At 40.8% G+C, this 15,664-nt stretch overlaps 1 protein-coding gene across 2 annotated transcripts; it reads right to left on the bottom strand.

Moving 5' to 3' along the window:
• Positions 1-1,654: 1,654 nt before the first annotated feature.
• On the bottom strand, positions 1,655-11,694 carry LOC128442783 (forkhead box protein P1-B). Of its 2 annotated transcripts, none has more exons than XM_053425357.1 (16): positions 11,619-11,694; positions 11,208-11,348; positions 8,069-8,206; positions 7,886-7,975; positions 7,156-7,276; positions 6,940-7,045; positions 6,722-6,829; positions 6,072-6,159; positions 5,647-5,724; positions 5,346-5,547; positions 5,028-5,104; positions 4,813-4,914; positions 4,536-4,663; positions 3,790-3,835; positions 3,517-3,677; positions 1,655-2,525 (listed from the first exon to the last, which is right to left on the bottom strand). In XM_053425357.1, the coding sequence occupies exons 1-16, from the start codon at positions 11,628-11,630 to the stop codon at positions 2,363-2,365; spliced, it is 1,761 nt and encodes a 586-aa protein (XP_053281332.1). In that variant the 5' UTR covers positions 11,631-11,694; the 3' UTR covers positions 1,655-2,362. The 2 variants fall into 2 exon arrangements, with proteins under 2 accessions (XP_053281332.1, XP_053281333.1); XM_053425358.1 differs by having other exon boundaries at positions 5,352-5,547; positions 11,619-11,693.
• Positions 11,695-15,664: the final 3,970 nt, after the last annotated feature.

Below are 15,664 nucleotides of genomic sequence, written 5' to 3' on the forward strand. Positions count from 1 at the left end.
ATGGAGCAGCTGGAGCCGCCCAGTTCACTGCCCCCCAGGGCATCATGGGAGCAGGGCTCGGCCTCTGGCTGGTCCAGCTCTCGCTCTGAGGTGGTGCTTGGTCTGCGGTGAGCACCGAACATCCCAGTGGTCTCTCTGGGTGGACTGCCAGTCACTGGTTTGAGGTCAGTGCCTTTGAAAGGACGAAGCAGGAAATATATGAATGTTGATTTGAGATGTACAAAGTATGACTAATGATAATCAGTACTGCGGTATTTATTTCTGATAGTAGGAACTGGTACAGCAGTACTTATTACTGATATATACTGAATAATAGTGTTAATGATAACATAACATTTCAATTTGCAGGTTTTACATTCAATCGTTATTTCTTGTTTTCATGTAAAAGGCAGATAGATAGATATTTATGATGAATAAATATATAAAGAAAAGAAAAAAATGCAATTACCACCTCATTTCAATCAAGAATATAAACACAATTTCTTTCGTAAGATTTCACCATAGTTGCTGATCTTTTCTGCACGGTTTATTATATAATACACATTTTAATATTAGTAACAATAAATACTGAAAGAATTTGTGAATTATTTTGTATCAATGATTTTTGTATTGCATTGTACCGCATTGCTTTGTATCTTTCAGGATAAAATCAACATTTAGCCAGGGAGGTGAGATTTGAAGTGTATAAGATTTGCTTCACACAACTTTAGCAAGAAGAGATAAGATTAGATTTAATTCATCTGGGTGTAAACTCCCCTGATAACGCTGGTCAGGGACCACATGACGTATTCCAGTGAGAAACAGAGCAACTGAACGACTTACCATCAGAAACACGTTCTCCCAGTCCCTCAAGCTTGAGATAATCCTGATCCTTCACAGGAGGCTTTGACGCAGTGGTCATCTTGTGCAGGACAAAGTGGTGAGAAGAGAAATTATAACTAAAAACTAACATTTGTCAGAGAATAAAACATCCAATGCGACCTCCTGTTTTTTAGTTAAATATAGAGGAATCATGCGAGAAGCACACAAAAAATAAACTGGTTAAAAGAAAAAACAATAATCCTGCATATTAGTTTGCTGTAAATATTACCCGTGCTGGTTAACAATCCAACAGCGTAAAGCGAAGCCTCTGAAACACTGTAATCCCTCGGAGGTTGAGCTCAAGTGCGTCCCATCATCATGCACACACCCGCAATGTGAGCACACTCCACGTCGATCAATACTTGCCAGTCACGAAGCACAACTACAATTCTGCGATGCCCAGAAGATCCACTCAATTAGGGCATTTTATCGACACAGGGTCGAACCAGAGCCACTTATCAAACACCTGGGTTCTGTGGGACAACGTGAAAAAGGATCCTGGAGCCGTGTGTTATCTTCTAATCCGAGCTTTTCGCGATGCAATCATGTTTTTTCAAACCACATCGGCTGAGAGCACAGAGGTGAATTTATAGGATGTTAAAATAGACATACCACAGTGTACAGTGGAAAGTTCACCACCCGGAACATTTGCTTTGTTCCATTACCTTCCATTAAGAAGTCATTACCGTTGACAGAGAGAAGTGGGGCTTGCTATCAGGTAAAGAAACAAACATCAACAGACCATAACTTCATTACTGAATACAACCGTAAATGTAGATAAAAGACACACAAGTTCACATTTATAATGATGAATTTATTATTCATAGAGATGCATCGGTTTACAATGATGGTAAATCTATAGTATCTACTCTGACAAGCTCCGTCAGAGCTAATTTTTAACAATGCTCATGGAAGGGGTTAAGAAAAACCAACAAGCATAGAGGAGTTATACGTATTCTTTTGATCAATCGATTATACTTTAATTACAAATATATCAGATCACGTTGGCAGTGAACATTTTCTTTGCTCCCTCTACATTTTAAATATTGTGACTACTAAAATAAAATCAGGTAGTGTGGCCCCCTGCTCAGCGTTAAAGTAGCTTGGAGCAGGGGAGATCTCTTTTTCATGGTGAAGTGCTAATTATCGATGTTCCCTTTGCTTTGGCGTCTCTGCTCTTCGTGGTCCTCATGTGTACAGATATATATAAAATAAGAAAAAAATCATGAAAAGACAATTTGTGTGATATCACTCTACTGTACAGAAAGAATTAAGAACTAGATTGAGAACGAAAATAAGAAAGGCAGATATATATAGATTCATATATCTATATATATATATATATATATATATATATATATATATATATAGATGGGGGGGAAAAATCCCAAAGAACAGAGTGGTTTGGTTATGTAGATGAAGCTGTTTTTGTTTTTTTTTGGAATACAAAGTCACACAGGCGGTGAGTGGGAGCTTGCAGCGGAGGACTCGGCCCTGGCGGTCAGAGGGACGGCATGCGGTCCAGATGCAGGTTGTGCCTCCCGAGGCTGCTGCTGTCTTCTTCCTGGCTCATCTCGGGGCTGTGGCCGTGCTCCTCCGGGCTCTCCGGAGATTCGTAGGGATAACTGTCACATATCTCCTCATCCTCCTGCTCCTCTTTAATGCTGGTACGATAAAATGAAAAAATAAAAACACACACAATCAGGATTTGTGATCATACGTATATTATTAAACCATAACTTAGTCAAAGGCCCAGTTCAGACCTGGTGTTAACATCTGTCCTGAGAGACCTGATCGAAAGTGGACAGCGTCTGTTCACACCTGACAATTAAATGTGTCCTGCATGCGTCTCCTGTGACACTTTTTTCCAAGGGATTGGATCGTACTTCACCTGCTCTACATGCAGAGAGAGTCAGGAGAGGTTGAATGAATCTGGTCTAGCTGTGCTTTGAAGGATTTTAACAATTTCTTGGAGGTTCTTCCCTCCGGCAGGAAGCTGCGGGCCATCAGGACCAAAACCTCCCGCTACAAGACCAGCTTCTTCCCGGCTGCAACTGGCCTATCAACAAGGGCCGGGACCCCCATCTGACCTGGACTCTTATCCCGCCCCCATGCCTCAATTCTGTGTTACATTAACACACACACACACAACAGTATATTGCATATTGCAAATACTCATTCCCCCCTTTTTTGCATTTTACTTTTTATATCTTGTATATATTTTGTTTTATGTATAGTTATTTCTTTCTTATGTGAAGTACTTATTGTGTTTTTATGTTTATGTTCAATGTATGCACCTCTTTTACCAAAGAAAATTCCAGGTATGTGTAAACCTACTTGGCAATAAATCCTTACTGATTCTGAATTTATCAGACATTATGAGGTGGTCATGTGGTTGTGGCGTCAATATGTTTGATACATAAGGAAACTACAGAAAGTCAGAAGACATGAACTGTGACCGAGGAGGCATTAGCATAACTTCATACTGCAGAAAGACTGTGGTGAGTGATCAGATCTCAGGAAGGATTTAAGTCCGGTTTTCTTGTTCAATCCTGAACTTAGCGTTGACCACTTGTGAACTGATCAGTCAGGATGGACGTGAGCACCAGGTCTGAACGGGTTCAAATACACTGCAGAGCTGGAGGTGACACTTACAAAGCCTGTGGGGGGGACTGTGTGGCGCTGCTGTCACTGTGATATCCTGATCCATTAGCCAGGGCTCCATTCATCTGCTCCTGGAGAACGTGAGGCAGAGAGTGCAGTGGGATGCTGCCCATGGAGGCTGAACTGTAGTGAGAGTTGTCCATACCAGCGCTCTGAAAAGAAACAGTCACATCCTCAGTTTTCATATGTAGCTGAAGCCATTTGTCACCTTAATTAATATTAACTTATAATCAAACATAATAAAAAAAAGAGATGTGCTCTTACCTGATGAGCTAAGCTCTGACGGCTCTGAGAGTTCTTCAGCAGAGATCTGTTGGTGCACAAACACAATATAACAAGTTAGGTCTATGTGTTGACACCTGAGATAACAGCAGCATCATACGTCAGAACTGTACACAGACTGTACACAAAAGATACACAACGACATGACAGCTCCACAAAGGAGAAGTCAAATCATCTTGATTCCCTGGTGGCTGGCTGCGGTATAAGTCATAAACACCACCTCCCTCATGTGAGCCAAACTAAAAAGTCAAATAAAAGGTGGTTTCTGTCATTTAGGCAGTTCTCATCACACTGGTGTATGTTCCAGTCATTTTTCCAGTTTCGCATAGTTTCAACAACAACAATATTATTCATACACTGTTTACTGCAGCACTCACATGGCTGTGTACACTGTGACGCAGTCAGTCCAGGTCTGTTTGTTTGAAATCCACACCAGTTAAGTGTTTTGAGTCATAGTTACAAGGAATGAGAAAATAAAATCCTCACATGATATTGTCAATGATCGACTGATAGCGGTGTATCAAGGGGGGAGGTCTCAGTTGTGTAAAAGTCTGACTTGTAGGTTTTATGCAAACAGCAAACACACAGGAGTTGGCTCCTATTTTTGTTTACGCACAAAATCCTGTTTCACACATTGCTTTGCTTATTATTGCAAGATTCGACTTCAACTTGTGTCCCTGCGAGGTGAAATACTGCCAGGAGAGTGACTTCTATCTGAAAACACGTACCCGCTACCAGCCGTCTTCTGGGGCCGTCTTCTGTGGAACTCGATTTCATCTACCGTCCACACGGCTCCCTTCACGTTCTCCAAACGTACAAAGCATTTATGGAGGCTGAGATTGTGTCTGACGGCGTTCTAGAAGATGATGAAGGAAAGGAATTAAATAAGGGGAGCAGCGCACATCTGAAGTACTAAATTAGCAACAACCTAGTTGCAATGAAACACAACAAAACACTTTTCCTGTGTCACATTTTCATACCCGAGGACATTTCACAGGTTCGTACCTTCCAAGTTGCTGCGTTGCGCCTGAAATATGCAAAGTTTCTTGTGAACCAGTTGTAGATTTCATTTAACGTCAGCTGGTTCCGGGGTGATTCGTATATTGCCTGAAAGAGATGAAGACAAAGTCAGATTTACTGGAAACGATAAAACATGTGGATTTGCCACAGATGTGAATTCATTCATTGTGTCTGTGCTGCATGAGGAAGGTAAACGTTACCTGTCTTATGAGAGATGCATATGTGAATGGAGGTCTAACTTCTGTGCTCAAGTAGAACTCCTTGTTATCAATTATATCTGTGGAAAAACATTAACAAGCATTGTTTATACATATGCACATACAGAATGGACTGGAAACATAGAAGAGCCATTTCCAATTATGAAAGAAACTAATATTTAATAAGTTTAGAAATAACTCTTTAAAGGGAAGATGAGCGTCCCAGTGAAATTAACATGTATGTACAACTCACCACAATCATGTTTCAGTTCATACCAGCGATAAAAATGTATTTTTGAAAGTGGTTAGTCGTGATCTCACCGTTACCTTGGCTCACTGAGCGGCTGTACCGCCTCCGTACAGGGGTCCCAGTGAACATGCTATTGGGAGTGAGGACTGAAGGGGATTCAGAGAGTGGCGTCAGGGGTGTGGATGGTGCCGTGGCACTCTGAGACAGGCTCATAGGAGGAAGGCCTTTGGGCAATGTTGCCTGGGAGAAGCACACGTTAGACAGCAGATTCACCTGAAAACACAAAGTAGCAGAGTCAGGAAAACGTCACTTTAAGTGCAAGCAAAACAATATTTATCTTAATTGAAGGACACAACCGTGGCAGGTACTTACAGGCTGCACTGCGGGTTTGGGTTCAGAGGACTTGAGATGAGCCATCATAGCTTGCAGTCGCTCTTTGTCCTTCTTCAACTGGGTGAGATGAGAGGACCGAAATAGAAGTTGAGAGTCAGTGAATTCACGGCTTGTGTTAAATGGTGAAATGACATTCAGTGTGGGAATGAGTTTGGTTCTTGCATCCTGAGAAATGTAATTATCTCAAAACATCACTTCTGCCTCCGCGGCTGGTGTGAAAACAGATTTTGGCAACATACAGACTTTCCCTGGAGTTTTTTAGAAAACTTACTTTCCGGTAATTAATAGAAAAGGACTGGATACTTATATTTATAAAAGTGAATTACTGTTAATTGTCCCACTTGTTTGAGTTAAAAAAGAAACATTAAAAGGATTAGCTTGAAAAAAATAAACCAAAATCATACCTGCAATTCCAGCTGCTGAACCACTTGCATCTGGACACGGCACTGTGCTGTACTCTTGTCGTCCAGAATATGCTCATTGTTCAAATGTCTGCAGAAAAGGTTTAAAATCATGACCTTATTTAGGGAAACCACTGTGCAGCTGTGGTACATAGTAAAAATGCTTGAAATTCGAATTAATATAATTTGTATACACAAGAAATACATAGGGAGAAACGTATTCAAGATTTAAATATATTTTTTAGCTCATATGTGATAATTAAACCATATGTGCAAAATACAGAACATACAGAGAGGTGACAAATTAAAGGAAAACCAACATAAAGTGTCCCAGTAGGTTGTTAAACCACCAGCAGCTGCCAGGACAACTTGCACAGAGCTCTGTCTGATACATCAGCCCAGAATCTCCCATTGGTTTTCAATAGGGTTTAGATCTGGTGACAACTAAGTTCATAGCATAGGATTCACACCACTTTCATACTCATTGAACCATTCAGCAAACCATTATGAACAATGCCATCTTGATTCTCCCTTTTTAGGGTTTTTCCTTTAATTTGTCTCTCTGTATGTGCATTTCTTCCTTAAATATATAAACTTCATTCGTGTCAATGCAAGTCCAGAAAGATGTGAATAAGCAATGTTTGACTACTCACTTGAGAAAAGCCTGAAAGTCTCCGAACACTGTCTCACAGCCGGGCCATTTGCACATTCCATTTCCGTACAGAGAATGGCTATTCTGTGTGTTTTCATCCATTGTCCCACTGCAACAAATAATATAGTCGACCATGATGAAGCTGACGGGGCTATATCAGTTTTTAAATGAAATAAAGGTAAATTGACAGATACATTTTCTATGTATACGTTAAAGCACCTTTCTCTTCTCTTCGGGAGACTGTGATGACCATTGGGGGCGGATTGATGACCGGAGGACTCTCTGGTGTCTCCACTGGAAGACAGCATGCTACCATTCTCAGAGCCTGAAACGGCACGTTCACATATGCAGTGTTTACTTTAAGTGAGCTGAAGATAAAAACAAAACACTACAACAATTGAACCTGAAAGTAAAAACAGCTTTAGGACAGATTACCTGGAGCTGTGCAGGGGCTGGTGGGGAGGACAGACAGCAGGCCTTGCCTCTGCAGGTTGAGGAGATGTTGCTGCTGCATCTGAAGGAGCTGCTGCTGGATGGCGATCTGCTGAGCGGTCAGCTGCGACAGGAGAAACCACAGAGTGAATTTCCATTTCTGTTTTCCATATCAAACAAAGCTTGATGAGATAACAGAACATGTACTGAACCAATAAACATCACACTGTACATGTGTTGTAGGTTTGAAAATGTGCCTCTGTCAGGTGCTGTCAATCAATGAGCTTACGATGCTATTTAGAGAAGAAAAACAAGCTCACTGTTTATTCATTTAGATAAAAACTTTCTGTATTTTTCTTATGTCCAAATATATCACAGAAATTCCGTTTTCATCTAAATGGACAAAATCGACATAAGTTCATACGATTGCTGGGACTTGAGTGTGCACTACAGTACGTGAGGCTGCAGGTGATGGAGCTGGAGCAGAGCAACGTGACGCATCGTAGAAGAATAAACTCAAAGCAGTGGAGGAGAGGAAAGATACCAACCCAAACCCTGATGATAATAATTACAGTTATTGCTGTCTAAAGAATTCCATCCATTAACCTTTAGTGCAACTGAGCTGAGATAAGACTCAGTACGAATTGATTATCATAGTTGCACAATAAATATTTATATAATGATCAAATATTCATGAAGCGATAAAAATAATTCTGTAATGAATTAATGTTACCTCTTGGCTAACAATCCCAGCATTCTTCTGTTGCAGCAACTGCATATTTAGCTGCTCTTGCTGATTCTTGAAGACCTCCTGAATTTGTTGCTGCAGAAATATTGGGTGAAAATGTCCGTTTAGTGGCATTAAAACCAGTGCGAGCTAAAATTACACAGATGACTTTCACGAAAAATACATTACCTGGTGTAACATGAGTGCTTTCTGCTGCTGGAGCAGAGCTTGGAGCTGCTGAGGACTGAGGATCTGTTGCTGTGGGGTCTGTTGAAGCTGCTGTGGCGCCTCTGCTGGTGGGGTCATCACCGACAATGACACGGGAACCTGCATCATCCCGGAAGAAAAGCATAGCAGAACAGAAAAGTGAATTAGAATCTTTATCACAGAACAGGAGGAAGAAAACACTGTGGATGCAACGTCTGTGACAAAAAATGCAACATATGTAGGCTGCTCTGGATGTGAGCATATGTGTAAGTGCCTCTTACATCCCATACATTCCATCCCAGGAAAAACAATCATGGCATTTACAAGGAAACGAGAGACCATCCCTCTTCAATCAATCTACATTTCAGCTGTTAATGGATTCCACGGTCATATCTGTACTTTTAACACAATTTCTAACAGGGATTTACATTATTAAATAAGTGCTTGGACTTTAAAAGAGCTCTTTCACTACAGAATCTGTTCTCACTCTGAACTGCACTGTCAGCCCTTATGCTCTGATGTAGAGGAGAGAAACTATTAAGGACCCAGCGTTATAAATATTACAATATGGTAGTAGGTGGTTTACATGTGTGTTTAATACACTGTATTTATATAAAAAGGCAAATGGATAATAGCTAAAAAAAGCAAAACAACAACTACAAACATACATTTGCAGTAATTGTCAGCACATGATTTTTAATTTCCCTCAGTTTCCTGATTTGATTTGTGTATAACGTTAAAAAAAAAATCTTAAATAGTTGATATGTGCCATCATTTCTTAAATCTTTAAATGTATTTGTATGTCTATAAATGACTCACATTATATTTCCTCTATCAGACAGTTCAACTAATGGAATAATCATAAAATCATTGTAGCTCTACTCCTATCCCTCTTGCCCTACTTCAGAAAAGGATTTATACTACTATAAACTCTTATTTATCTGTTCCACTTCACTGGTCAGTCTAGCAAAAATGAGCCTGGCTGCAATTTTACAGCTAAAAATGAAATAAACATCAACAACAACAACAACAACAACTCTGGGTGGCTTAGGGGAATTAGAGCTCCAGCAAAACAACAACCAGTGCCACAAAAACAACAACAACATCCTCGGCTCGGAATGCAGCAATTACCACACCCTCCCCCCTCTCACTGTCAACCCTCACAGCTCAAGGGATGTTTACTGTAAACATAAACAGAGTAATCAAAATTGCACAGAGATATAAATAATGAATAAAAAGCATACAGGGCGTGTTTACGAAAACAGAACTCGAGATTCGTATTTTAATTAAGGCCTGATCCACAAACAAACATTTCTCTCCGAGGCTGGGGCTTGTTTTGAAACGGGTAAACAAACTGACGGTGAATTTCACACAGGCTCTGGGCTAACAATAACAGACGACTGCCTCCTGCTTTGTCCTTTCTTGTGAAATTCAATGCTGCAGAGGTGGCCACCAAAGCATAGAAAATAGGTCTATCCCACAGACAGAGCCGGTTGGCCCCTCTATTTTTCTGTGGACACCATCAACACAACAACAGCCTTTGCCTAATCCCCGTTGCCATGGCAGCCAGCAAGTCCAAACATCTTCTGTTGTTGTTTTTGTTAAAAGTCATACCAGCGAGCAACTGAGTGTAAACACAGATCTGTTCCCGCAAGACTGGTCTTGTGAACTCTGAGATGACTGACAGCAAATAGAAACACTGAAAACTGGCTGAAAAACAAACACTATGTTCCTTCTTATGAGATTTAATACTTGCTAATGTGGCCTGATGGGTGTGGCCTGAGCCAAAAGAGAGGGACAATTTGCAAAAGCAGTTATACTTGTTGTTATTTTTAGATCTTAAGATAATAAATTCAGCAACAACATAGATATTTACAGAGGCAAAAAGTCTAAACCTGAGCATGATATTCTGTGACTATAATCAAACTAATAATCTATTGAAAGACTTGGACAGACTTGACAATCTACATTCACAAGTCTGCCGAAAATGATATGGCTTCTCAGCAATAGTGTGCTGCCTTGCCTTCTAACCGAGCCCCTCTAACCCACATGACAAGAGTGTAAACAAACTTAAGAATAAAACGCAGATCGCTCTGCCCAGCAGGAGTTAGTGCTCTGCCTCCCCCTCCAAGCCCCAGTGCAACCTCCCCCACTCCTGTGCTCCCCTCCAGCATAAATAGAAAACACTGAGCTTCAGAGAAATGGAGACAGACGAACTGAGAGGTTCAGCGATATCTTGACACGCAGAAAAACAAATAAGGGGGCTTAAATTCTCAAACATCAGTAAGCTCTCTGCCCTTGGTTCAGTATCACCTTCTAAATCTTATGTTTGAGGAGACTGACAAGAAAATATATGGTGCTTGGAAACCAGACCGGCTAAAATCAAATGTAGCATATCTAATTGTGATTCACACTAAAGTGAAGTCAGAGCAGATGTGTTAGAAGCAACACTTACGTAGCATTGTGAACAAATGTTTACACATGCTTCTATAAAGCAGTATGGTTCTGTAATAAAGAAACTGCACAGTGGTAAAAGTGGCTTTTCTGAACAGAATGATTTCAAGGCTGCCACAAAAAATGTATAATCTGTGAATGAGACAATCAATCCGATTAATCATTGACTCAATACCAAACCACAGTGACGTTGTATAATTGCTTATTTCATCCAACAACAACAACAAATGAAAACCTGAAAAAACATTCACTTAATAGTGAAAAATCAGCAAATCCTCACATCTGAGAAGCGGTTAGTATCAAATGGCTTAACGTGTGTCCAAGAAAAAAAAAAAAGTGGCCATTATAATTTTGTGAGCCCACGATTGAATCCTCTTAAGATTGTTTTTGACCAACAGTTCATCTATAAATAGGAAATCAGCTAATTTGCACAATTGAAATGCTGCAAACAGGAAAAGTTTGGCATCTGGTTTGGAGAATGACCCAAAAAATGTATAAACCATTAAAAGTGTTGCAGATTAATTTCATGTTGATTTACACATTATACGCCATGATAGGTTTCTGTGGAATATGCAAAGACTCAGCAGTAAATTCATTTCTTATTTTGTGAATACAAATGTTTGAAACCAATGCTTGTGAGAGAGAAAGCTGCAACTAGGACACTGACCCTTGGTGCCTCTGGAGGAGGAGACAGGCTGCTGCTCAGTCGACTCTCATTCTCAGTACGACTCTCGAACTCTGTCTGACTTGCTGGAGTGGTGTGGCTTGTTGGTTCTGACCCAGACTCATGCATCTGGACTTCACTGACCTGAGAATAAAGGAAACGGGTGTAAAAACAGCTGGATAGAGCAGAACAAAATGAGGAAATACAGGAAGAACACAAACACAATACAGCGTAACTTTCTGACAAAACTATCACTTAACAAGTAATTACAAGCACCGTACCCCGAGGACAGAATACTAAAAGTCGCTGTAATGATCTAATAATGCAGTCATTCACTATGTGGAAGTTACTGTGCTGTATGGAACAGACCATAGCACTAAAAGTTAAGAGCTGCACGGTTATCACCCTACCCACCAAGACAAACATTCTCCTCTACAAGTGGGAGAGGAACAAGCACAGGTCTATTTGTTGAATAACTGAGTGCTGCCATGACTACTGTAAACACAGGGGCCCTGGGTCTGTGTTTATGTGCAAACATATCTTCCTTCTGGAACAATTTACCATTAACCAGGTGGTGCAATAAACGGCCGTGGCAGGTAGGACAATGCACAAGTAGACTATTATGTATACAGGTTGAGAGCGTTTGAGACTGAAAGCTAAGCAGCATAAATAAAAGGTAAACAAATAATGTGCACAGATGGAAACCAGCGCACAAAGCCTGAGATAAAACTGACCACATAGACTCAGTGATAACATCTTTACTCTAGAGAGTTACCCTACCATCAGATTTAACAAACTGCAATCAATCTGTTAATCGATCAGTCACTGAGGCACCACTGAGAGTCAACATTTAGGCTGAATCTGACAGACGATAAGATTGAGCTTTACTCAGAAAGTCACAGCCAACGCTCCACTAACAGTTAGCAACAAACCAAATACAGATGATACAACATTCAGTAATCTATGAGAACAACATGGTAGCTATTTACGCCTAGAGCTGCAGCGATGTGTCATTCAAAGGCAAGTTAGAACTTACACGGTTAAAGCTGAGTTCCGTCTTGCCTAAAACTACAACCTATCTAATCCAAACAGGCGGTTGTTGGTGAGCTTTTCCACTGTTTACTTTTGCTTTCAGGATGAGGATTAGATGCGAAGACAAAGGCCAGTGTTTCCTGTGGGCATTTTTGAAGATGCCGGCGGTGATTTGGTTTGCGAGAGCCCGGCTGAACACTGGGCTCATCCCGCCTCGGCTCCAGTGCGAGCAAAATCAGATATTATCTGCTGTGGGATTATGATAATTGAACAGTCGTGTTGCAGTGCACCTGTCTAAGGAATGGGCTGAATAATACGCTCATGATGAATTCAATATCTTCTTTTGTTTACGGCTTTTAAAGTATTCTCACCACGAGCAACTCTCTAGCAGCGGGGGCCACCACTTTTCAAAGAATGGAGAGGAAATGAGGGAAGCACTGCGAAGGGACCTTTTCCGAAAGAGCAAACCAACACCACCTCCCCCATTAAACGCAGACTTTTCTTTTTTCCTAACACGTGATGTTACACATGCACCACTAGTAAAAAAATATCAAGGAAATACATCTGTAAGGGAAGTGATACCATGCACCATAATCACATTTGTAACCACAATAAACTACATTCCTAGTTACACACACGACAGCACAAAAGAGGAAAGAAGGAACACATATGAATATTAACATTTTCTAACATTTCATTCATCGACCAAACAAAACAATTTATATCTCAAATCTTGAATGAAAGGGAGCAGAAGGAAGAATAATCGTATATAATCCGTCCCCTCTTTCACAAGACATATGGTAATATAGTATAACTAGTGTATTTAACACTCCAAAAGCTCAATACTCAAATTTTTAAATCACGTAACTTTCTCCTGGTCTCGATCTGGTTCCCTGCTAACTGGGTTTGTCGTGAATTACAAACCAATTATTCCACCCAAGTTTCAGATTCTCTTCCGCAAAATAAAATAATGAAAAAACTCATAATCTCCTGTATATTTCATAGTGTTGAGAGAGGAATCACGTGTTAAACTCCAATCACGTCTAAGGACCTGGCTTCGTGCTGTTGTGGGGCAGCTTAGCCTCGACTACCTGAAGCCCATGAGCAAACCAGCACTCATCTCACAACCGGGGGAAACACCGTGAACGGATCCAGAATCAGTGTTAACGTGGAGGTGTCGCTAGCTTCAGTCGCTACAGGAACGCGAAAATTGAATGGACTCGACTTCCGTTAAAACCCCCAGGTGCAGTTAGCCTAACGTGTTAGCGACGTGTTTCAGGAGTTTAACACGTTAACACAACACACACATGACACACAGCTTCCACCCCGTCGCGTTGTTTCAATGAAACCGACGTGGAAGCAGTGTTTTTCCCCGGACGAAGCGATGCAGGGAGCGTCTACGTCAACAGCACAACAAAAGCTAGCAGCGCCCCGACGCTAGCTTGGGTACGAAAAAAAAAACCCTGATAATAAACACGTTAAATACAAACGCCATGAACGCGGCGGTGTGGTTCATGGTCGTCCAGCGGGAGCAGGGCCCGGTGTCGGACCGGAGTTCACTCACCGGAGTTGGGGAGCGGACGGACAGTGTCGGACTCGTGTCGGTGTCTGAAGGAGCGGAACCGCGCAGCTGCTGCTTCCCTGTAGCCGAGCTAGCTACAAGTTGCTAGCAGAGGGCGTGGCCTGGGTAAAAGTAAACAGAGGTGACGTCATGACGACACGCGGGACTGTTTGAGATCCTCGAGACGCGTTTGGGCGTTTTTTAGCTTTTTGGGGTGAAACGAGGGTTTTGTTTGCATGGGAGAGCAGTTTCTGATTGGTTAGTTAGGATTCATCCATCCATCATCTACACAGCTTTATCTGCACTTCAATATAGTAAGATAATTGTGTTATATATATATATAACATAGGGTGTTGAATTAGGTTCAATATATATGTATATATATATACATACATATAAATAAACTGTTTCTATTTTTATATTCCCTAATATTGCATATGTTTCAGCTCAGTAAATCCTATTAAAACAATAAATGTATGCTTCACCCAAAAAATGAAAATTCACTCATTATCTACTCACCACTATGCCGACGGGTGAAGTGTTTGAGTCTTTCAGCGGTAAACAGTGTTAGAGCCAAATCCAATACAATGGAAGTAACCGGCGACCACTTCTTCAGACATAAAACAACAACAGAAATAAAACATGAAATGCATTTATACTCCTCCTGTGGTGTCATCCAGGTGTCCGTCAGCCCTGACATTCATATTTTGACTCGAAACCATCATTTAAACCATGATTTTAGCCTAAATGTCCATTGTTGTCCTCCTACTTACTGCTGCAGTAACTGCGAATGGTTCTCTTGAGACAGGATCAGTGAGATCAGCAGTAACTAGAGGAGGATATCAGAGGACATTTAGGCTAAAAACACGATGTATATTATGTAGTTTTGAGTCAAATTTGAATGTTTTATTCGATTTGGCTGCAATGCTATTTACCCCCTTACATCCCCCCCCAGTTGAGCATGTTAAAGCCCTCAAAAAATTACAATTTCCATAGGGCCTCCCACTGTCAGTGCTCGGGCCCTAACAATGATATGTTAACATTTACATTGCCCATGAAGTTCAATCTTGCAGTGCACAGGCAAAGTGCGGCTTCACAGTCCAGCGTCAAGTTGTGCAATAGAGGTGCAATGTCTCCCTGTATCACTGACCGTACACACCCTAGAAGTACAGTTTGTACACTCTACATCTGAACATGGCTAAGTTTCTCTAACAATCATGTGTGAATACTGCTGTTAAACTTTTCACCAGCGATGTTGCTTGTTCGTGGTGTTTTCTGTTACTTGTCTACCAACTGCAGTGTAGACAGTACGCTTCCTGTTTACCAGGGCCCTTTGTGCGTAACAGGTCACATGATCAACGTTTTCAAGGGCACATTTAATCTCAAAATGTTTCTGCTCCATTTTGCTGATGTTTCTGGGCTTAAATATTTAACTTTTACTTCACCAGACACTGTCAGATACAGGCGAGTTCAAGTTTTAGAGTAAAAGTATATAATTGACCGATTAGAATATTGTTTTATTAAGCTATATCACATCATTATATTATTCTTTACTGAAGCAGCTGAGTAAGCAGCAAGTGAAGCTACAGTAAAATACATTATAAACAGTTTTATAAACAGGGACATCACCAGCCTGCAGAAAAGGAGTTATAATGTATATCTGGGGGTGCATATGGAACTTTTCTTAAGTGGGGAACAAATTAGGCTTGTCAAGTGGATAAATTACGTTTTTTTAATACAATAACAAGCAACTTGGGCCAAAATATTGAAATCAAAATTTTTGGTAAATTGATGGAAGTTGCAAACCCGGTCCCTGAAAAACAAACAGACAAGATAAGAAAGAAAAAACTACATATCTTCCTTCCTA

This window comes from Pleuronectes platessa, chromosome 6, assembly GCF_947347685.1.
Source record: "Pleuronectes platessa chromosome 6, fPlePla1.1, whole genome shotgun sequence".
Classification (NCBI taxonomy): Eukaryota; Metazoa; Chordata; class Actinopteri; order Pleuronectiformes; family Pleuronectidae; genus Pleuronectes; species Pleuronectes platessa.

Bases quoted from the DNA above. Each gene is read 5' to 3' on its own strand.
- LOC128442783 (XM_053425357.1), bottom strand. The intron at 3,678-3,789 runs GTAAGAGCACAT...GTTTCTTTTCAG, and splicing joins GTCAGAGCTTAGCTCATCAG to AGCGCTGGTATGGACAACTC. The intron at 2,526-3,516 runs GTAAGTGTCACC...TTATCGTACCAG, and splicing joins CAGTCCCCCCCACAGGCTTT to CATTAAAGAGGAGCAGGAGG.